Raw genomic sequence first — 21,319 nt, 5'->3', positions numbered from 1 at the left:
ATTTTTTATAATTTTAGCACCGGCTTATTCAAAGTTCTAGTTCTGTCCCTGCGTCAAGGTAACACCATATATATGTAGACAAAGAGCATGTAACTATGGCGCGCTTTGTCTCTAATTAACTAATTGCAAGCTAGTTCTAGTTCATTTTTATTTAATGGGGGGCTAAAGGGTGCGGCTGCCCTGCAAGATCAGTAGGAGGGTGGGTGGCTCTCGTGACCTAATATTGCTTTGAGTCGGCTGAATATGTCGCGAACGCATTCCCGATCCCTGCTGATATTTTTTTAAGAAAAAGAAGACATAAAACGAAGTTGTTTTGGGATTAAAAAAGACTTAACGTGGTAAAATTACAAATTAATTTACCTCTTACTAGAGCCAAAAACACTCTTCACCCTATCTCTTCGGGGATCTCATGCTGCAAATCGTTTTCACCCAATAAAATTTTTAAGAAACGAAACTATATTTTGGATTCGCCACATATTTCCACATCACTTATCAATATATAGTACTTGTTAATTCGTTATATAATTGGAATCCTTGTCTTCTACTTTTATAAACATAAATTTTGTCCTTGGTAATAACTAGGGCTACCAATCATAATCTAAGTACATGGGCCTCATTTAAACCACACAACTTTAATCTGACGCTAGGTTTTATATTTCTATTTCATTATCGATATCATTACTACATATATTGTGTATATGGACTAATAACTAATTAAAGATTATGGAAAATCAAATAAAAAAAAGACTAATAACTAATTAGCAATTTTCTACCACGCAAGGTAATCATATATTATGCAACCTCATAACATAATTAATTTAATTGCTTATGTTAAGCACCAATTCTAAACCCTAACTTATTAATGTTAATACTACTATGCATGTATGTTCTTAACCGCTTTTAAAATTTAAACCCTAACTTACTTATGTCAATATTATGTTACCTTTTTGCTAGTCAATTTTTTTAGATAATTATTTCTTTTGTATAAAAATGAGCAGGGGTGGTCGGGATAAAAAAAATAGTTATATCTTATCTTATGTTGATCTAGTGGAGTATTTTGATTGGTTTGGAATATAGAAGATTATAGTATTATTAACCAGGAAAGAAAGTAATGCAAGTAGTCTTGTTATTATAGTATTACAAAATTTGAATGAAAGTAATGCAAGTAATTAATCTTGTCATGAAATAAAATAGCACCCATTCAACTCTAAAAAGCACGTTATTAGCAGACACGGAATAAAATAAAAGGGACAACAAGATGGTACTACAAAATTATTTTTAACTCAATTATCAATCAATGACATAAAGCAATTTTATAAATAAATTATTGAATTCCCTTAGTTTCTGTAAAGTTGTGAGGAATATCGTCCAACAAGAAGCAGCACATCAGATAAAGCCTCGAGAATAAAACCAATTTCTTTTAAAGATTGGCTTTATTCAGAAGGGGACATTCTGTCAAATTCCATAATACTATATTATTGATGACAAAATGGATTTATCTTCCAAATTACGACAAATTTGAAAGCCCTTGTGATTTTTAATTTTCAATTTATATTTACAGTCAGCAATTTAATTGATGATTTTGACACTCACTAGGATTATGAGAATATTCTCTGAGAATTGTTGTCGTTTAAGGACAAAATTAGAGGCTGCATGGCATATAATTTTGCAGAAAAAACTGTGATTATTTGTGTTACTTAATTATCTGGAATTTCAGTGGAATAGAATTTTGCAGAAAAAACTGTGATTATTTAAGGTTAAAAGAAATGTTACTAGTTATGATTATTCTGTTTCCAAAAAGAAGAAGCTGACCCTAATTTGGGCATTATTCTTTTGTCTTGACCTTAATTCTTGGAATTATAAATAGTTTATCTGATCTGACCCACACAGAAAATCATGGAGAATCTATAAAATGAGAATTTGTGTTACTTAATTCTCTGGAATTTCAGTGGTATCTTTCAGTTTATCATGTGTGGGCCTCGTGCTTAGGGTCTTAGGCACGTATAATAATTATTTTATTGTTAATATTTTTGGGACAATTTGTATGTAAATTTCTAGATTCTAGTTGACAATTAGGTCCTCAACATAAGGAAGCTTTTCTTCGCAACCTCAATTTTGATTATTATAATCGCATATCTAATTTTATGTCCTTACAAGATAAAATTGTTGTAGTGGGAAAGTCTCAAACGACACAAACAATGCATTAGACTTTCATTTTGTTGGTGGTTGTTGGAACTTTGCCCAATCACTGTTTGTGCTGTTTGAGACTTTTTCAATATTGAAAATGAAAACAAAACATGCATCGATCCTTTCATAATGAAATCGATCAAAACTTAGCTTCAATCCAAACAAAAACACCATAAATTTGAAATGGTACATTTCTCTATATCTATCAATCAATCAAATGTGCCCAGTAGTGCAATTATTAATCTACATGTGGATTTCCTTTCAAATGGAAACAAGCACTACAAAAAAAACACGCGATTTACCAACGGAAAATTACCCATCGACAGATTTACCAGCGGAAAATTGTCGATGATCAAGCATGAGAAATATCTCCCATCTCAGCTGTATCATGTGCAGAATTAGACCTACTCATCTCCCCAAACTTTCTACTACCCCATCTCCCACTCTTGGATTTGTACTGAGAGTATGCTGTTAGCAAACTTTGGTGGATATCTTCCATTTGCCCACTTTGCTCATCTACTCGGTCCATTTCAATAACACTCTGCATTTTAAAGAAAAAAGAGTTAGACTAATCTAATATCGACTTGTACTTCATAAACATTCTTACTCATATTTTGGTTATAATTGAAGATTACATCACTTTTTAGTCATGAATCAGGTTTAAACCAATGCATGTAGGCCAAAATATAACCATTTCTTTAATCATTACAATATGCAAAACTAAATTAATTGCATTTTGCTTACAATTCACAACCAAGAAGTTGAAATAAGGGTAATACAATACTTTTAATTGACCATTTTGAAAAATTCTTTTCAATAAGAATAAATAGCATATAAAAACCTCATTCAATGTAAAAAATTATACTTGCACTTAATTTATAAAGAACATTTTCGTGGTCCTGAGTTCGAATTCCCAGCAGGGACGCAATCACAAGACCACGAAAATCCAGTCACCTTAACGTTAAGTGCAGTTTCTCTATACATTAAGGTTGGTAGTTTTAGTGTAAAAATGATGTTTTTACAATGACACCATCAATAGATGCCTAGTTCAAACCGAACCATCGGTTCAGCCCAGAACCGGACTGATGGTTCCGGTTCCGGTTCTGGTTCTGGTTCATAGCCTGAACCGGAACTAGCCAGTTATATAGGTCCGGTTCTGAATTTTGGAACCATAACCGGCTGTTTTTTTTGCCTAAAATCAAGAAAATTCAAAAAAAATCGTAAGACGTGAATTGATTAATTACCTTAGCCGGAGTTCGAAAGAAGACGGGAAGAAACCTCTGCCTGCAGAACTGGTTAAAGAGGAGAGTGAGAACGATGAGAGGGAAAGTGAAAGTGGAAGGCCCCGGTGCGTCTTTGATCCCAAACACACCAAGAGCTATGACCTGCATCAGCACGAGGGAGAATATGGCTGTGTTGTGAACAATCGGCCAGTACTGGCCGCCACTGTCGTACTTCATAACGTACACGTTCAGTATCTGGTTGCGGTAGACGAGGAAGGCGAGGACGAAGTAGACGAGCACAAATGGCAGGATGAGCGGGGCCAAGGTGCAGCATGTGATGCCAAGCAGACCAAACAGAAGAACTCGAGGAACTTCTGTGTGGTAAGGGAACGAAAAGGGGTTCGAGGTGGAGGACTCGCTGTTGTTTTTGAGAATGTATCGACTGACCACGTTGGAGAGAAGAGGGACGACCTGAATCAGCTCGCATGCTAAGCTCGCCCACCCGGATGTTAGACAGTAGGTCATGAAGAAGGTCGCCTGAGAAAATAAACAAATCGAGCTTTAATGTTTTTAAGTAGTTTTGTCGCAAAGATATTGATATAATGCCATGACAAGAAATTTGGACATTTTCATGGCTCGAAGGTTGTAATGATAAATTTGCAACTAAAAAGAAGGCAACGTGAAAGAGAGAGAGGAGTACTGTTGAGGGGACGGCTTTGGCGAGCAAAGCGGGTATGTTTTTGTAGTCTCCGAGCTTGAGAATGGAGATCTGGTAATGGACGATGGCAGCCTCGGTCAAGATATTGGCAAAGAAGACATTCCATATCACGAAGTATACAACTTTGATGCATGCACTTCTCTTCCTCTCGCTGCGCGATATCACTCCCTCCAACGTTGAGAATACGTACATAACCGGCGGCACCATGTATAGAAAGAGTGTTAATATAACACTAGGGAGATATCCAGTCACCAGCTGTTCCAATACAACCCTGCAATATCTCAGATATTAGGCAGGCCAAACAATAGTGCAACGTCGGTTTAGAGGGAGTATTTACCTCCCTACAGCTTTCTCCAAGAACGGTAGAAACTGGGTTAGTGTATCAAGATGGACAAGAGACTGTGTAAAGACGACAGGAACGAGGAAGAAAGTGACGAAGAAGAAGGAGGCGAAAACAACTATAATCTTTCGGATCCAAAGGCTTTGGTAGGAGACACAGAGATTAGCCCAAAACATGTCGCGTGGTTCAGGAGCTGCATCTGTTACCCATGCCATCGGATTCTGCGTTTGAAGAGCCTCCGAAGCAACCAATGCAGCATATCGAGTCCTGAAGAAAACAAGCGCTGCTCCACACTCCTATACGTACACAAAACGTGAGAACTGTGGAAATTCTTGCATCAAACTTATAAGTCACTTGCACTGAATTAATATCACAAATTCGCAATATTTGCAGTGTGGAATTCAATGCAAGTGACTTATAAGTTTAGTCCATGAACCGTAAAATTCAAAAACGTAGATCATTTAAATCTTGCACTAAACTTCTAATTCATTTGCATCAAATCCATAAATCACTTGCATGTATCAAACTATCAATATATATCACGAATTTGCAATATTTGCAGACCGTTGAATTCAATGCAAGTGACTTATAAGTTTAGTGCATGTCACGTCTTTATTTAAACTATATAAATACATATATCAAACAATACTATTATCATTTTGCATTTAGAACGTAACTCACTAAACCTAAAAAGTACTAGCATCTCATTTAGTGCTCGTAGAAACCCCTTATCTATTAATCCTCCGACCTAATGGTTGGATAAGAATTGTCTTACCTACTAAGTTGTGTTTCATCGTCATAGAGATCCTCTAAGGTGCATATATCATGATATTTACGAAAGCGCATATATAAATTAAAAAATGAATTTATTCTCACATCTGAATCATCAAGGAAGGTTTCCTCTTGTGTAATACTTTTAGACTCATCAGAAAGTTCCTTCATTTCTTGTGAAGCATTATTATTGCCTCCACAAAACCCACATCTCAGTAGTCGTTTCACATATCGTCTTTCCATGTGTACGCTTTTCAGTATCTTGTACATCCTCTCAGCATCACTCTAAACATATAGCATGAAACACAAACATAAACCATTAGATAGTATAAATAAATTTCTGCATTTAATATAGGATCGGTAGTACCATCAATTTCTGGATTGCACTCTTCTCATAAACCATTTGATGAGATAGATAGCTTGTTGAATAGGTATCTGTGAAGAATCTGGTTAGAGTATCACTGTAAGATTCTTGGTCTATCCATGGGATTGCTCGGACAACTACGGTAAACTGACTAGCACTGTGAAGTGGTGAATTGATGTGGTTCAGTCTCATCTTCATGATGTGCTTGAATTCCTGAACAAGGATTCATGGATATATATAGGTCACGATGACTAATTTTTTTAATAGCATGAGATTTAGGTGGAATTTGTTGGTTGTACTAAAATAGAGAGAAAAATATTTTTAAGAGGAGAGAAAATAGACAAATTTTAGTCTAGATATGAAAAAAAAAAGTTGGACATCTTCAATGAGACGGAAGATTTAGTTTCCAAGAACCAAAAGTCAAAAAAGAATAAGAAAGTACTTACAGAGTAAAGAAAGAAACATGCACATATAGTTATGATATGCAATACAAAACAATGGAACCCTAACCTGTAAAAGAGAGAAAAACAGTATTAGATTTCACGCAACCACATTCATTGAAGTATATCTGATACGCGAAAAGTGATCAACAAAACCCTAGGTCTCATCCCTAACCAATTACGGATGGGAAGAGTTACTCATTAGGCATTTAAATTGATCGCTTTTACTTCACATCTTTTATGCGGACAATTCATATGTGAATATCACAACAAATATTAATACCAAAAGTTTTCCATACCATTCTGATCCTCTTTGGACATTCCCAATGGTGAAGACGGTCAAAAGCTCTTCTCTGATTTCCTTGTGCTCCATTTCTTTTCCAAAATAATTAAGAGGGAGAACAAATACCAAGCATATGACAGAAGCAACAGTGAACAATTTGATACTGCACAAATCAAAACAAATTGAAATAGGTGTTCATACTCATATACAAAAAAACACAAACAATTTATTATACTCTTTCCCCCTCCGTCCACAAAATAAAGTCTCAATTTACCACAAACAGAAGTCCGTAATTAAAACTACTATTTCACATTTCCTCCGAGCCCAGCATATTCTAGTAAAATATTCCACTATATTATGTAAAAGTGAGACTCGCACTCTACTAACTTTTCTAGCTCATTTTTCTTCCCGTTCTTAAAACTCTTACCGAGTCAAAGTGAGACTTTGTATTGCAGGCATAGGGAGTATAAAACATCATGTGGTATTCAATTCGATTGCTTAAAATTAACTTTCTCTAGGATCGCCCGAGATTAATTTCCTCATAGGTAAAGCCAAGACTTGTAACATAGTCCTAAGATCAAATATTGGGTCCCATCCACCTAATAGAGGAGTATTCATAAAACTCAATTTCATGTAATCCATCGACAATACTATTTTTTCACCTAAAGACAGAGGCCATATCTATCCAACCGAACAATATTCATAAAACTCAATTTCATATAATCCACCAAACCGAACACCGCCACAGGCGACACTATTTCATCACCTGAAGACGACGGCGCGCAGAAAGACGACGGCGTCGACGCCCCCGGCGACGTAGAGCTCGTCCTCGGTGGCGTTATACGCCTTGACGACCCAGCTGGCGGAGGGGACGAGCCGCGCCAGCCAAAAGGGGTCATGGCGCTTGGATCTGGCTCGAGCAAGCTTGTGCCCAAAGTAGACAGACACAAAGTGTGGCTGCTTTCTTAGCACGGAATACAAAGAGAAAACGCCCAAACACACAACACTATTCACACCCACAGAAGCCAAGAGACCACCAACGTTCATCTCTCTCCTTCTTTAAGATCCAAAAATGCATCCAATCTTCATAACAAAATTCAATTCAGTCATACATGAGATAGCTAGGTTTGTGTGGGGAGCAAAAAATGTGGATGAATTGGGAGGAAAGGGAAAAGAATGAGATTTGGAAACTGCACTAGAGAAAGAGAAAGTGAGGGAGAGTTAAGCGGATCGGAATGATGCTGGCAAACCGTTTTAACTGTCATCTCTTTTTTCTCTCTCTTTTTTATTTTCTTGTATTTGAATTATACATCTTGTTTTAAAGATCCCAAAAAAAGCTTTAATTTGATGTATGAAATATTGAAAATATATTCCAAATTAATGCTCTATAGATTTTTTCAAAGTGACATGACTAAATAATGACGTCGTTTTGTGCCATATAATTTACGAGGGGAGAGTTGAAAATAAACAAGATATATTTGGGTTAATGATTGAATCTATTCTAATATCTTACGTATATCCAATTTATGAAAATGTCAATTTTTGTCCCATCCTTTTAACAATTGTATTACTTATATTTCAGTCTTTTTAAATTATTAATTCTCTATCAATGTAAATTTTATCATTTGGATTTCATTTCTAGGATGGAGCGGTGACATTATGGTGTATTCACTTGAATTTTAGGTTTTTGATAGTTGTCAAACGGATTGGAAAAATTGATAAAAAAATTAGATGGGAATAAAATTAATAAATAAGATGATAATATAATCAATGTCCTCTTTTATTACTTATAGCATCATAAATCCAAAATCAAGACCAAATCTCTACTCTTAGATTTTAAAATGAGTGGATGAGATTAAATTTTACGAATTCCAATAAATAGTAGACAAAATAACAACAAAAAGGTAAGATCATAATTCAGTTATCATATCATAATTTTCATGTTTATTTTATATCAAATTAGTGTATTACAAATATCAACCAGTAGCAGAGCTACGTGGTTGAATGGGGGACCACTGGAACCCCCACCAATTTTGAACTTATCTATATAAAATACATATGGAATTAGTTGTTATAGTATTAGCTCAAGTGGTTTGGTAGTTGGGCTAAAAACCTACCGCCCTGAGTTCTATTCCAAAGAGTGGTATTTCTTTTAATTCTTGTTTATTTTCTTTGTATTTCTCATTTTTCTCCGATTATGTGTAAAATTCATGCGTCCACTGATATCAACACACATGAGTATTTCAATACAAGTACACGAAAATATAACACAGTTTTATTGAGATTTTACATACATTATATTGAGATTTTATATGCATTATATTGAGATTTTTATTTTATGTATTTGTTGATAAAAAAAATCTACTTATCAACATATACGAAAACTGAAATAAAAATCATCTAATTTCATAATCCAAACATCGTCGGAACATATGCAATTGAGACCTCGTTGGAATCCTAATAAAAGTTTCTTTAATTTGATATATTTTTTGGGAAAAAATAATTTAAATCGAGAGAGTTACGTAAATTTAAAGTTAGGATAATTTTAATAAAAGAGAATTGACATTAATACTCTTTAATTTTATTTAATAATTATTTAAATTTAAAATATAATCCACTTGGCATTATATCAACCACTAGATCTCATAATCTAATAGTTAAAAATTATTCTTAATTTTGGATTGCTAATTACTTAGCAATCAATCATATCCCATCAATATGATTTCTAAAGGTTTAGATACAATTGACAAATTTCAAAGCCAATGGACGAATGTAATAATATACCATTATGGCATTATATAAACTGTAGTTTGCTGAATGAACATATAATATCTAATTACAATAACTATATATGTGTTCCATTTACCTCAGATTCTCAGATTCCCAATAGAATTAAACAAGAGATATCAAGATACTAAGGGATAGGACAGTGGATGTTAGTCGGCTTTTCGTTATAAATAAAGGAAAGAGATTCCAAAAAACGCGCTTCTATTCCGATATCAGTTGTATGGCTTGAGATGGAAAATTTGGCAATGTGGGATGTGCGACATTTTTTCTGCAGCTTTCTCGAACTTCTTAGCCATGTCTTCATTCTCCTCTAAGCTCAGATGATCAAAATATTCGCCCCACCAGTTCGCGCTCCTCAACTTAACCTGTTGGAGAAGAGAGGTTTCAATGAAAGTTTGATCAAAGCCATCTCTTCTGATTGTCATTTTGTTGTTCCTTATATATTCTTTGACAGCAACACCATATATAAATCTCTGGTTTTTCTATTTGAACTATTTGGTGACAAAATATGAACCAAATTTTTTTTGTTGCACTGCACTTGATCATTTTCCTCTCCTTGAACAAAATCCAATATCCACTGTTATGTGAAATGAAAATGGGTTACCGAATTTCCGTGTCTGTTTGCTTTAGCTTTGACATTACGTGGGTATCCTACAAATGTGCAAAGTTAAAGTTTGAGAAACAAGTTCAGTAACGCTGTCAGAACAACGATAAAGAAGCTTTCCACAATTTATGGAATTCTTGCATACACAATTCGTCGCAATTGTGTGGGAGAAATACATTCAGGTAGCAGCCTAGCGGGATAAGGCTTGTATCTTCTAAACTAGCAAAATTTACTGGATCTGGTGAAAGAGTAAGTCTAAAGCGTAGGATGTTTCTCTTACCAGTGAAAATGACAAGGCCGCTGGATGACACCCTCGCAAGTTCAGGAATAGTCCTATTCAGATACTTTGGAGACAAGTAATCCAGTACGTCCGACACAATCACAAGAGAAAATGACTTTGCCCTGTAGGGAAGTAAAAACTTTATATCAGCCACTCGGACGAGGCCGCTTTGCACCATTCTCTTGCACTTCCGATCAGCATCCTCTATATCATATGGCTCAACGCCCCAAGCATCGGTCTCCTCCTCTCTTAACAATCTGGAAACAGTGGAACAAGCATCTGGACCGACATGCAGCACCTTGTGCAAGCTGTCCCCATATGCTGCTTTCAGAATAGGAATTCCACGTTGAACTTCTTCGCTACATGAAACATCACCTGAACAGAGACTCGAAACTTTTAGTGGGATGCAGCATATCAAACATCAGTTTTTTGCTTTTTTTAATGTACGGATAACTACTAGATAGTTGATATATTGATGGAAATGTCTTCTTCCACTATATTATAATATGATGCTGGAACGCTGAAATCAACACTCCGAGTTTCTGTATAAACCCCAAGGACACACTTCAGGAAATCTTTTATGCTACAAATTGTAACTACTTTACTATCACACCAGCAATCAGTTGGAATGTACAATGCAAATGAGTTTAGAAGTTTTAGCAGGGAGCAACACTAATTTAATGTTTTCGTTAATGAAGTTTGACATCTAAAATGGAATCAATTTGCAATATCCTGGAAAATCAATCCGCTACTCCTTAATATAAAATCTAGACTAGATGAAGCATCAAGCATCTTCATTTTGGCAGTGTTGTATCTATGCAACACAGAGATTCATGTCACAGAGGTAGTACTTGCAAATGTAATTTCCTTTCAGGAAAAAGGAATCTTCCGTAAATGACACTGAAGAGAATGTCTAAAGCTAGTTTGTAGGTCTAATTAGATCAACAAGGGCCTTTGGAAAAAAAATCTCCATCTAGCAAAGGAACAAAAGACCCATATCTCAAAGAGAAGAAAACTGCACTAATTAAATTAAAATAACCAGCAATAAGGTAAGTCGATATGGTCCTTAGTTTGAGATAAAATTTTGAAGAGAAATAATATAAGACCTGTGAGATGTAGAATGATGATCAAACATGTGTTTCTGCATCATGAGAAGCCCCATGTGTAACCTTTTCAATCTTCAAGCAATAAGATTTACGACAACTCAGAAAAACCAAAACATACCCCTCTGACCTTAATTAAATTACAAACAGCTTTGTCTATCCTTAAAATATATGTGAAATCGGCCGTGCAGCAATCACTCCTATGTATAACATGTTGCAGCCTAGCACCGGGTTATAAGGAGACTAATAAAACAAACAAGATAGTTCACAAAAAGCAAGCGAATTTAGGTACCTTGAGCCCAGCTGAGAGCTAGTTTACTTCCCAAAGCATCTACAGCGCAACCACTGATCATCAGTCAAAGCAAAACATTATGCTTTACTGCTAGAACAACGCATAAACTCGTAACCTAAGAGCCTAACAGCACAATTCATAACCACGAGAAAGCTAGACCGAAAGAGCATCAAATAAATAAAAATATTATGAAAAATTGGACCAGAATACTGGAAACAAAATGAGGTACTCTGTTTCTGATGATTGAACATGTGTATATATACAATGACATGAAGAACAAGCAGCTAAAAAAGCTGCAAATTAGTGACTGTCACAGTTTGATTGGAACCAATTCTAGCAAATCTCTAGGTCAGTAGCGAAATGAAGAGATATATTGAGCAAGGGGAAGTGATAGACCTTGACCGACACGCAGATAACCAATTACAAGGATTGCTCCCTGCAAAAACACAAAAGGAACAAAATTCAATCCGTTGCTGAAACCCTAATCACATCACAAAGCACACGAAATCGAATTCGTAAAAAATGAAATAGAAAAATACCAGAATTAAGAGTGCAATAGATAAGTATGGAGGAGGGCGGGATCTGGAATGGAGGTGCGATGCAAATGAAGCTGCCTCGCTTTCGGAGGGGCGCCGGGCGGGATTAACCGGCCGTCTCCAAACCTTCATTGCTATCAAAATTGAGTGATTGATTTGATTCACAGCTTTAGTAATGGTGAAATGTTGGAGTAGTCATTAGGAATGGTGGTGATCATTAGATTTAACCGTTAACGGAATTCCTGGTGAATCAATCGATGCAGAAGAACTGGGATTGAAACTTGTAACCATAAATTAGTTATTTGGCGTGAGTTTAATTTTGCTAATCAAGCTTCATTTTCTTGTAGAAAAAAAATTTGAGTACTAAAATTTCGTAGATATGCTTGATATTAATCGTTACTTGTGTTTAGAGAGAAAATCGGGTTTATAGGCTACTTTGTCTTTAAAATAATCTAAATGTACTCATTTTGTTATCTATTCCATATATGGAAAAAACGCCGCTCGTGTTGGCGTGTCTTTAAGTAAAGACGCCAGCATAGTTGGCGTTTTATACTGTCCTCGTATTTTACCCGTATTTTCTCCAAATACAGTTTAAATAAAACACGCCAACTGAGTTGGCGTGTTTAATTAAAAAACGCCTCAAGGGTTGGCATGTTTAGGAAATTAGAAACGCCGAAAAGAGTTGCGTCTTTAGGTAAAGATGCCCTCACGGTTGGCGTGTTATAATAGAGGGTAAAGACGCCAACACGAGTGGCGTGTTAACACAGAATGATATAGCAGCCTCATCCAGATCGCGAAAAAACGCACACCACACACTTCGCGAAAAACTCATCCAAAGCAGCGCCCCTCTCGTCGCGATTTCGCCCTCCTCTCCGTGATTTCGCCCTCCATTCATCAATCGGTGCTAGTTTTCCCCAAATTCGTCGTCCCACGTAATTTGACCCAGTTTTCCATTTTGGGCCGTCCCACATAATTTGACCCATTTCACTTTTACCATTTTTGGTAGTGGACCTCACATTCCACTAACTCATTCCTACTCACATTTAATTATAAAACTAATATATAAAAGTGGGACCCACATTCCACTAACTTTTTCAACTCACTTTTCATTATATTTCTTAAAACTCGTGCCCGGTCAAAGTGTCCCAAATTATGTGGGACGGAGGGAGTACATTATTAGAGTAATTGTTGGATAGTTAGCCAGGGTTTGTAATGGGTTGTGAATTGAGTTGAAATTGATGTTGCATTGTTTGGGTTTAAGTGAATTTGTGTATTGTTGAGATAGTTGAGATATTGATGTTTAGCTAGAGTATAAATTTGATTATAAACCTAAACCCCAGGGTTGTTATAGCTTAAAAAGTGGGCAAATTGATTTGGTTTATGTGGGTTTTGGTTTATTTGAGTTTTATTTGGCTTATAAACCTAAACCCTAGTGACAATATATAATACCAAAACAATCCATCAAATAATTATATAAATTACACTACAATATATACTATTATAACAATCCAACAAATATTGGTAGACTAATGTTTGGAAGAATGAGTCAAAAATTAGATATACTAACCGATTGGGAGGACTAATATTTGGAAGAATGAGCCAAAATCGAAATCTACACGCTTAGATCCACCACCGGGTCGACCCGAGCAAGGGAAAGTGTTTTCGCATTTTTGGGAAGGGTTTTCACGTTTTGGGGAGGGATAGTGGTTAGGGTTCGCGATTTTGGGGGAGATCTGGGGAAATATGGTTCAACAAAAACACGCTGATGAGGCTGGCGTGTTTATGTTAAACACGCCAATTCCATAGGCGTCTATAACTAATAAACACGTCAACTTTGTTGGCGTTTTATCACGTAATACGCTAACCTAGTTGGCGTGTTTTAACTTAACTGTATTTGGAGAAAATACGAGTAAAATACGACGGCATTATAAAACGCCAACTCTGCTGGCGTCTTTACGTATAGACACGCCAGTACCATTGGCGTGTTTACTTATAGACACGCCATTGTCACTGGCGTTTTTCCCATATGTGGAATACATAACAAAATGAATACATTTTCATTATTTTAGTGGCAAATTCACCTAGAAACCCAATTTTCTCGTGTTTAGAAGCATTGCTAATTGTAGTGTTTTCATCATCAAAACGGCGTCGTAAGATCCAACCCAAAAATAAAAGAGTTGTGTCGTTTGTGAAATAAACCAAATACTTGTGAGAAGGAAAGGATTGCATTTACACAAGGCAATTAACTTCAAATTTCTCAACCACAAGTCAGCTTAAACAACAAACAATTTTCTGGCATCAAATTGCAGTGTTGGCTACAAAATGACCATTACTTAACAGGGGGAGCTCTGTAGTATGCCGGAACGGTGGCCGGAAAGAACATCTGCCGGACGCCCTCAGCCTTGATGATCGGAAAGATTATCGCCGACGCACTCTGAAACCAAGAAAAACAACAAGTTAACAGATGAAACAAGTATGAACGGAGTTATGGAACTAGTATTGGAGATGGATTTAACATGTGTGTACTACTCTACTCACTGATATCAATCTGGCCCCGATCCACATCCGTTTCAGGGAGGGGAATGGTAGCAGCAACCGGCCAACGCCATATATCGCCACCGCGAAGAAATGGCAGACGAGGCTGAGCGGCCGTGGGTTCAAGCCAGAGAGGAGAGACACTGGCCCGCTCGAGAACACCCCTCCGAGGCTCAGATAGTCGAAGCACGCCTGGCGCATCTCGTTCCTTGCTTGATCCGGCGAGGCACTAAAGACCTTGTATAGGGCGCCTGCCAACGTGTTGATGGTCGATGCCACGGGCTGCAGATGAGAACAGACAATTCAAAATCAAGAAACCGTAATGTGAATTTAGAGAGCTGATGATGATCGAATCGACAACCTTGCGCAAGGTGTAGAAAGATTCGAGGTACTTGCAGAGGGTGGGCGCGTCGTTTAGATCTCTCAACGGCCTAAGGAGGTTGCGCAAGACGACTATATCTGATAATGCAACGGTCATCCCTCCTCCAGTCAAGGGGTGGCGCATGTTGAACGCGTCCCCCATGAGCAGAGCTCCCGGGGTCGGATGAGGAGCAGCAGGCATGCTTCTGTTTGGCATTGTCCTCATGTTTCCTCTCTCAATGGCCGAGAGGAACGCACCGTGCAGCTCGGGCGGGACCTGAAACAGTCGAACATCAGCAACGAAGCCAAAGCAAGGATTATACAAAGATCAACCGGAGAAGTAATTACTTGGGGAGCAATGACAGTCTTCAAATACTTGGCCAGATCACCATTCGATATGGACGGCACCTTCTCACCGGGAACGTCGACCAGGCATCGGATTTCAGTGCTACTGATGGGGTAAAACAAGATGGGTGAAGGGTCTGCCAAGATGACATGCCCGTGGTTCGCAAAGGGGAGGTCACACTTCTCGAGGACCAGTCCCACAAAACAGGAGGGTACGTCCACCTGCAAAGCAAAACGGAGTCTCAGCCCAACGAAGAAGCTGCAGCAACTGACGAATTTAACAGCAAACATGTTTCTTTATGAACCTTACTTTAGGAGTGCAAAGAGAGCGTCGCAGGTTGGAAAAGCACCCATCACAGACGACTGTCAGAGGCGCATAAGCTTTCATCTCCTCGCCCGATTTTGTTCTGTACTGTACCCCCGTTATAGCCCCCTTCTCTTCAAGGAGAGATGTCACGGTTCCTTGCTCTAGTGTAACACTGCCACACAAAGAAACTAGTGTTTAGTCCACCACAAACTTGATGGATTCGATAATTAACTTAACGCTCGGTGTTTGATCATGTAATCCTTCAAATACTCGATCCTATGTAACGCCAAATCTAATCTGTTTCGCCCCCTTATTGAACCGGCCGTCTCAGGAAAGAAGAGAGGCACAGATTCAAACAGAAGATCATTATAAACATAACAAGAGACTGATTCATTATCGATATATCCAAATTAGCAGGGAGACGCAAATACGTGGGAAGCGAAGCAGCTTTCTTGCGCATCCTCTGTATGAAGCGTCCGTTATGGAAGCTCCGTCCAGATACATCCGAGTGAAACTTCTCCAGAGGGTAGGACAGCCGAGTGGCTTTCCCATCCTTGAACAGAGCATACCCGAATACCCTCTGAGCATCGATTTCATCCACACAATCTGGAGTCGAAAACACATCCAAATCAAACTAACATTTATAAAACTAAACATCACCAGCCAACAGACAGCATAACAGTGCAAAATGTATCCCCCAAAATGTATCCACACACACACACACACCAATGTCAACTACAAACTTCTAATCCAAATCACAGTAACACTTGCAAAATCAAAGAAGAATAATACCCACTTATACAAGAAAACACACACACATTATACCTTAGACTCCAAACTCCAAACTCAAACATCAAATCTAATGTCAACTCCAAACACCTAATCCAAATCTCAGTAACACTTGCAAAATAAAAGAAGAATACACCCACTAAGACAAAGAACACACACTATGCCTTGGAGTTCTAACTCAAAACATCAATTCTAAGGTCAACTCCAAACACCTAATCCAAATCACATTAGCACTTGCAAAATCAAAGAAGAATGCACCCACTAAAACAAGAACACACACTATACCTTGGAGTTCTAACTCAAACTTTAAATCTAATGTCAACTACAAACACCTAATCCAACTCACAGTAACACTTGCAGTATCTGTATCATAGAAGAATACACCAACTAAAACAAGAACACACTATACCTTGGAGTTCTAACTCAATGAGCTTGAGATATCCACCTGGTTGCAAGAGTTCTCCCACAATCCTGTCAGGCTCAGTCAAGTCTCTCTCAATCACCCTAACCCTTCTACCATCCTTGATCCAAATCAACAACACACAAGCCAACAACATGGCAAAAATCAGGTTCAAATTGATTCATTTCTAAATCTGGTATCCAACCATTTACAAAATTGCAAAACACAACAAATCCAATCAACATCAAAAAATCCAAAAAAGGCGCTACCTTTCCGAGAGTGTAAGCAAGGGCGGCGCCGGCAACTCCGGCACCCACAATGATGATGTCATCGCCTCCTTCCCCCGATCTGCATTCCCTCTCGTCGACGACGGTGGCGGCGGCGGCGGCGGCGGTGTCTCCCTTACTCTCCTCGGTCTTTTTCAAGAACCCATTACGGAAAAAGAGGAAAGCCCCCAAAATGGCAAGCAGAAGGGAGCCCAGAAGGGTTAGATCGACCATCTCCTCCGGCAATGCGAGCCCAATTGTCCCCGGCCCCCGGAAATGCGGTGGCGCAGCAAGCAGCTAGACGATGGATGTGTATTCCCCTCTTCCTTGGTTAAATAAAGATGCAAAATTGAAACCAAATCAATGCCTCGCTGGTAGTGTTGCCCACGGTTCGAAAACCGGCGGTTCCGGTTCGGAACCGCCGGTTCCGGTTTTGGCGGAGGCGGAACCGGAACCGGACCGTGAGGTTATTTCACGGTTCCGGTTCCGGTTCCGGTTCGAAAACCGGCGGTTCCGGTTCCGGTTCAGAACCGCCGGTTTTCCGGCGGTTTTGGCGGTTCCGGTTTTCGAACCGGCGGTTTCGCGGTTCAATTATTTATTTTTTTTAATTTGAAATTTGGCTTTATACAACAAATCGGAACAAGACAATGCATAATTCAAGCACAAATAAGACGAATAAGGAGAAAATGAAATAAATTTTATTGATTTTGAGTTGTAACGAACAACGATACATTACAATTTACAATACATAAGTATACAATACAACAACATACAACAATGTAATATAATTTACAAGTCTCGTCGCCTCGTCGGACTCGGAAGGTAAATAAAAAAAACATGAAATGGGGGGGGAAAAAGGAAAAATTGAAAAGGGCTTGGGATCAACTTAAACTTTCAAAGTTAAACTTTTCAAATTTAAGTTGAGTTGCCTACGTATCCACAATTTTATTGAGGAATCAAAGCCCACGTAGTTCTCTTACTTTGGGATAAACCCTTTTTTCTTGCAAAATGTTGCTCATTTTCTAAGCAAACACATATCAGCACGCCATATACACATTGCTGCATTTCTAATAGGGTCAATTTGATCTTCCAAAGCAATTAATGCATCTCGAACACACATAGTCAGAATATTATTCAAGCATCTAGCATGGAAAAAATTAGCACTAATAGATAGTTTGTTCTGATTTTTTTTTTTTAGCAATTGAGAACGAAAGACAACTTATAGAACTACGGGAACAAATATAAAGCGTATAACAATGCTTAATAAGAGTAGCACTTGAGTAATTAAATGGAAGCACAATAGCACAAATGAGAAATTGGAGACAAAGAGAGAGAATTGAGAGATTGAAGAGAGAAACTCTTATTAACACAAGAGTGGGGTAAATGTAAATGAGGATATAGGGGGTATTTATAGATAAAAATGAGGGGGAAAATGGAAGAATTCGAATTTGAAATTTGAAAAAAAAAAAATTGAAATTTCACAAAACCGGCGGTTTTGGCGGAAAACCGCCGGAACCGCCGGTTTCCGGGATAAAACCGCCGGTTCGGTCAACGAACCGTCTGCAAAAGCTGCGCTATTGTCGCCTCGTGTTCCGCGCCGCCTCGAAAGCCACTGAACCGGCGGTTTTCACGGTTAACACCGGTTAACCGCCGAAAAACCGACGGTTCCGGCCGGTTTTGCTGCTGAAAAGCTGCCGCCGCCGGCCCCATCATCCATGCCTCGATATACGCACCCGAACCGGCGGTTCCGCGGTTAACCGCCGGTTCTGAACCGTCCCGAACCGCCGGTTCGGTGATGGTTCCGGTTCGAAATATCTTGAACCTGAACCGGACCGCGACCCGAATTGCGACGGTTCCGGTTCGGGAATATTGCCACGGTTCCGGTTCGACGGTTAACCGCCGGAACCGGAACCGGTGGGCATCTCTACTCGCTGGCGTGATTTGGCGTATCCAATTCAAGGCCTCTCTATATTTTTTGAACTTGTGAGAGACTCAAAAATTAGGGGAAAACAATTTTATTTTAATAATCTCCCACCACAAACATAAAACAGGCAGAAAAAATGAAACTTTCTGCTAAAGTGAATATTTTAATGTTAAAGATTGGTTTTTTATTTTGCAAAGAAGATTGGAGAAACAGAGTTATTGAAGTGTTCATGGAAATGGGAGATGAATATTCTAGCAGCTTCTAATTGTGTTTGTGACTTGTGAGTATAATTCTTTTTGCATTGGACAAACAATTCTTATGCAACAAGATTTGGTAATGTTTGTGAAATGGTGTATCACAATAAATGCGTTGAAATCTTGTCGTCGTTTTCGTAGGTCATAGTTTATGTCATGTTGCATTAATTTAGGCAAACCATCTTGATTCTATAAGATTAAATATTATTTATGTTTAATGATATATAAGTAATCTTTTTGTAATCAAGATATGTAGAATCGGACGTAGGGAATCTTAACTTCGAATAATTAGGATGGAATTGTGGGTAGCTATAATTAAATTTAATGGAATTTTTTTATTTTCATGTGCCAGCCATAGAGTCGGTCGACCCTCGACGTGTTCTGTCATTGTATGAATTGGTACAATTGTGAATCGCCTATGGATATATTCGAATTTTTATGGCATATTATAATTGACCACATATTCAAATACCAAGATGCCACAATAAATTTTTTCTCAAATTTCCTATTTGATTTGAAGTCTTTTGGATTCCTTTTAACCGTGAATCTCATGTTAAATAGTACTCCCTCCGTCCGCCATTAGGAGTCTCATTTTTAGGCGGCACGGGTTTTAAGAAATGTTAAGAAAGTGGGTGGAAAAAAGTTAGTGAAATAGTTGTCCCATTTGTATATATTAGTTTTAAATAAAATGTGAGTGGAATGAGTTAGTGGAAGTTGAGACCATATTACCATTTATGGTAAAAGTGAACCGGGACTCCTATTCGCGGACAGAGGGAGTAATTCACTCGTTCATAAACGTACAAACCCCTCCCCCTGTCCTCCCCCTTTCATATCAATTCGAATTAATGAAGTTCGAGTACTTCTTATATTGACTTATTTAACTAATCATGGAATACTTTCTAGTTTCATTAGTAATTCATACCAAATTTAATTAGTACTATGGGAATACCTTTAATCCATTTCTGGGACCAGTTTTTGGCTCAATGTAATGTTGAGAGAGACATTGTGGTCCAAATTCAAATCATGTAGGGTAAGCACATCATATTCAGATTCAATTCAAACAAAAGTTACCCTAAATTCTTCGGTTTCAATTTCTCATTCTTGTTCTTATGTATTTGGATTTGCACATTCAATACAAAGCCACTCTCTCTCCAAGCTTTAATTTAAAATTTCACTACAATTTTATTGTTAATTACTAAATTATAAATTCATAATTATTATATTATTATATAATTATAATTATATTTAATTATTTAATAAATTATTATTATTATTATTATTATTATAATAAAATAAAAATAAATATTAATAATATAGCTATAATTATGATAATTTGAATTATAGTTATTTATTATCATGAAATTAAGTATGGTTTATACTTTTAAATTATTTTTAAAACATTGTAATAAATAATAATAATAATAATAATAATAATGATGATGATGATGATGATGATGATGATGATGATGATAATAATAATAATAATAATAATAATAATAATAATAATAATAATAATAATAATAATAATAATAATAATAATAATAATAAACTGTACTATATTGTATTAAATATGTAAGAATCCTAAAACTGGGAAAAAGAATAACTAAGAAAAGTTAAGATTCAGAATCATAGAAAGTTGTACTAACTTTCCTTGTTTCAGGATTTTGATTACTTTCCCAGTTTGATTAAAAATGGAAACAAACACAAGAATTTAAAATTTAAGGAATCAGATTATTTTCCCAGACGGAATCCTGGCTACCAAACATGGCCTTAATCCATTTCTGGGACCAATTTTTGGCTCAATGTAATGTTGAGAGAGACATTGTGGTCCAAATACAAATCATGTAGGGTAAGCACATCATATTCAGATTCAATTCAAACAAAAGTTACCCTAAATTCTTCGATTTCAATATCTCATTCTTGTTCTTATGTATTTGGATTTGAACCACATTCAATACTAAGCCTCTCTCTCTCCAGGCTTTTATATCTTTATTTAAAATGGTTCAAATTTAAAAAATGTATTTACTTAAAATATGATATTTATAAAACTAAAGTAAATGGTTCAAATTTCAAAAATTACATACTCCTATTAAAACTAATTCACTATAATTGCGATATTTTATTTTATTTTAATTTGATCAACCCTATCAAGTCATCAGTTTTGAATTTTTATATGCCAGGGTCATTGTAAATAAATACATATTAATATAT

The 21,319-nt window shown here is 37.1% G+C and overlaps 3 protein-coding genes across 3 annotated transcripts; all 3 read right to left on the bottom strand.

Annotated features, from left to right (window-relative positions):
• Positions 1-2,415: 2,415 nt before the first annotated feature.
• Positions 2,416-7,467, bottom strand: LOC121764727 (CSC1-like protein RXW8). The gene is made up of 9 exons (XM_042160737.1): positions 7,093-7,467; positions 6,343-6,489; positions 6,050-6,113; positions 5,607-5,816; positions 5,345-5,524; positions 4,466-4,764; positions 4,111-4,399; positions 3,432-3,947; positions 2,416-2,728 (listed from the first exon to the last, which is right to left on the bottom strand). The coding sequence occupies exons 1-9, from the start codon at positions 7,371-7,373 to the stop codon at positions 2,540-2,542; spliced, it is 2,175 nt and encodes a 724-aa protein (XP_042016671.1). The 5' UTR covers positions 7,374-7,467; the 3' UTR covers positions 2,416-2,539.
• A 1,628-nt stretch (positions 7,468-9,095) lies between these two features.
• LOC121764755 (probable pectin methylesterase CGR3) lies at positions 9,096-12,290 on the bottom strand. The gene is made up of 6 exons (XM_042160775.1): positions 11,932-12,290; positions 11,789-11,828; positions 11,393-11,431; positions 9,998-10,372; positions 9,718-9,764; positions 9,096-9,478 (listed from the first exon to the last, which is right to left on the bottom strand). The coding sequence occupies exons 1-6, from the start codon at positions 12,058-12,060 to the stop codon at positions 9,326-9,328; spliced, it is 783 nt and encodes a 260-aa protein (XP_042016709.1). The 5' UTR covers positions 12,061-12,290; the 3' UTR covers positions 9,096-9,325.
• A 1,844-nt stretch (positions 12,291-14,134) lies between these two features.
• On the bottom strand, positions 14,135-17,282 carry LOC121765536 (squalene monooxygenase SE1-like). Its single transcript, XM_042161724.1, has 8 exons — positions 16,934-17,282; positions 16,674-16,785; positions 15,907-16,081; positions 15,479-15,647; positions 15,172-15,390; positions 14,825-15,100; positions 14,467-14,745; positions 14,135-14,362 (listed from the first exon to the last, which is right to left on the bottom strand). Exons 1-8 carry the CDS (start codon positions 17,162-17,164, stop codon positions 14,258-14,260), a joined length of 1,566 nt encoding a protein of 521 aa, XP_042017658.1. The 5' UTR covers positions 17,165-17,282; the 3' UTR covers positions 14,135-14,257.
• Positions 17,283-21,319: the final 4,037 nt, after the last annotated feature.

This window comes from Salvia splendens, chromosome 14, assembly GCF_004379255.2.
Source record: "Salvia splendens isolate huo1 chromosome 14, SspV2, whole genome shotgun sequence".
Taxonomy (NCBI): domain Eukaryota; kingdom Viridiplantae; phylum Streptophyta; class Magnoliopsida; order Lamiales; family Lamiaceae; genus Salvia; species Salvia splendens.
This window is presented reverse-complemented; position numbering and strand designations above follow the sequence as displayed.

What these genes read in the sequence shown, in the direction of transcription:
- LOC121765536 (XM_042161724.1), bottom strand. Translation starts at nt 17,164, where the DNA reads ATGGTCGATCTAACCCTTCTGGGCTCCCTTCTGCTTGCCATTTTGGGG. An exon ending in CATTGAGTTAGAACTCCAAG is followed by an intron (nt 16,082 to 16,673) that starts GTATAGTGTGTT and finishes TTTCGACTCCAG; the next exon opens with ATTGTGTGGATGAAATCGAT. An exon ending in AAAGCTGCTTCGCTTCCCAC is followed by an intron (nt 15,648 to 15,906) that starts GTATTTGCGTCT and finishes TTTGTGTGGCAG; the next exon opens with TGTTACACTAGAGCAAGGAA.
- LOC121764755 (XM_042160775.1), bottom strand. Translation starts at nt 12,060, where the DNA reads ATGAAGGTTTGGAGACGGCCGGTTAATCCCGCCCGGCGCCCCTCCGAA. An exon ending in TTATCTGCGTGTCGGTCAAG is followed by an intron (nt 11,432 to 11,788) that starts GTCTATCACTTC and finishes GTTGCGCTGTAG; the next exon opens with ATGCTTTGGGAAGTAAACTA. An exon ending in CAAACAGACACGGAAATTCG is followed by an intron (nt 9,479 to 9,717) that starts GTAACCCATTTT and finishes CTTCTCCAACAG; the next exon opens with GTTAAGTTGAGGAGCGCGAA.
- LOC121764727 (XM_042160737.1), bottom strand. Translation starts at nt 7,373, where the DNA reads ATGAACGTTGGTGGTCTCTTGGCTTCTGTGGGTGTGAATAGTGTTGTG. An exon ending in CTGCGCGCCGTCGTCTTCAG is followed by an intron (nt 6,490 to 7,092) that starts GTGATGAAATAG and finishes TGATTTGTGCAG; the next exon opens with TATCAAATTGTTCACTGTTG. An exon ending in CCTTCCTTGATGATTCAGAT is followed by an intron (nt 4,765 to 5,344) that starts GTGAGAATAAAT and finishes GTGTACGTATAG; the next exon opens with GAGTGTGGAGCAGCGCTTGT.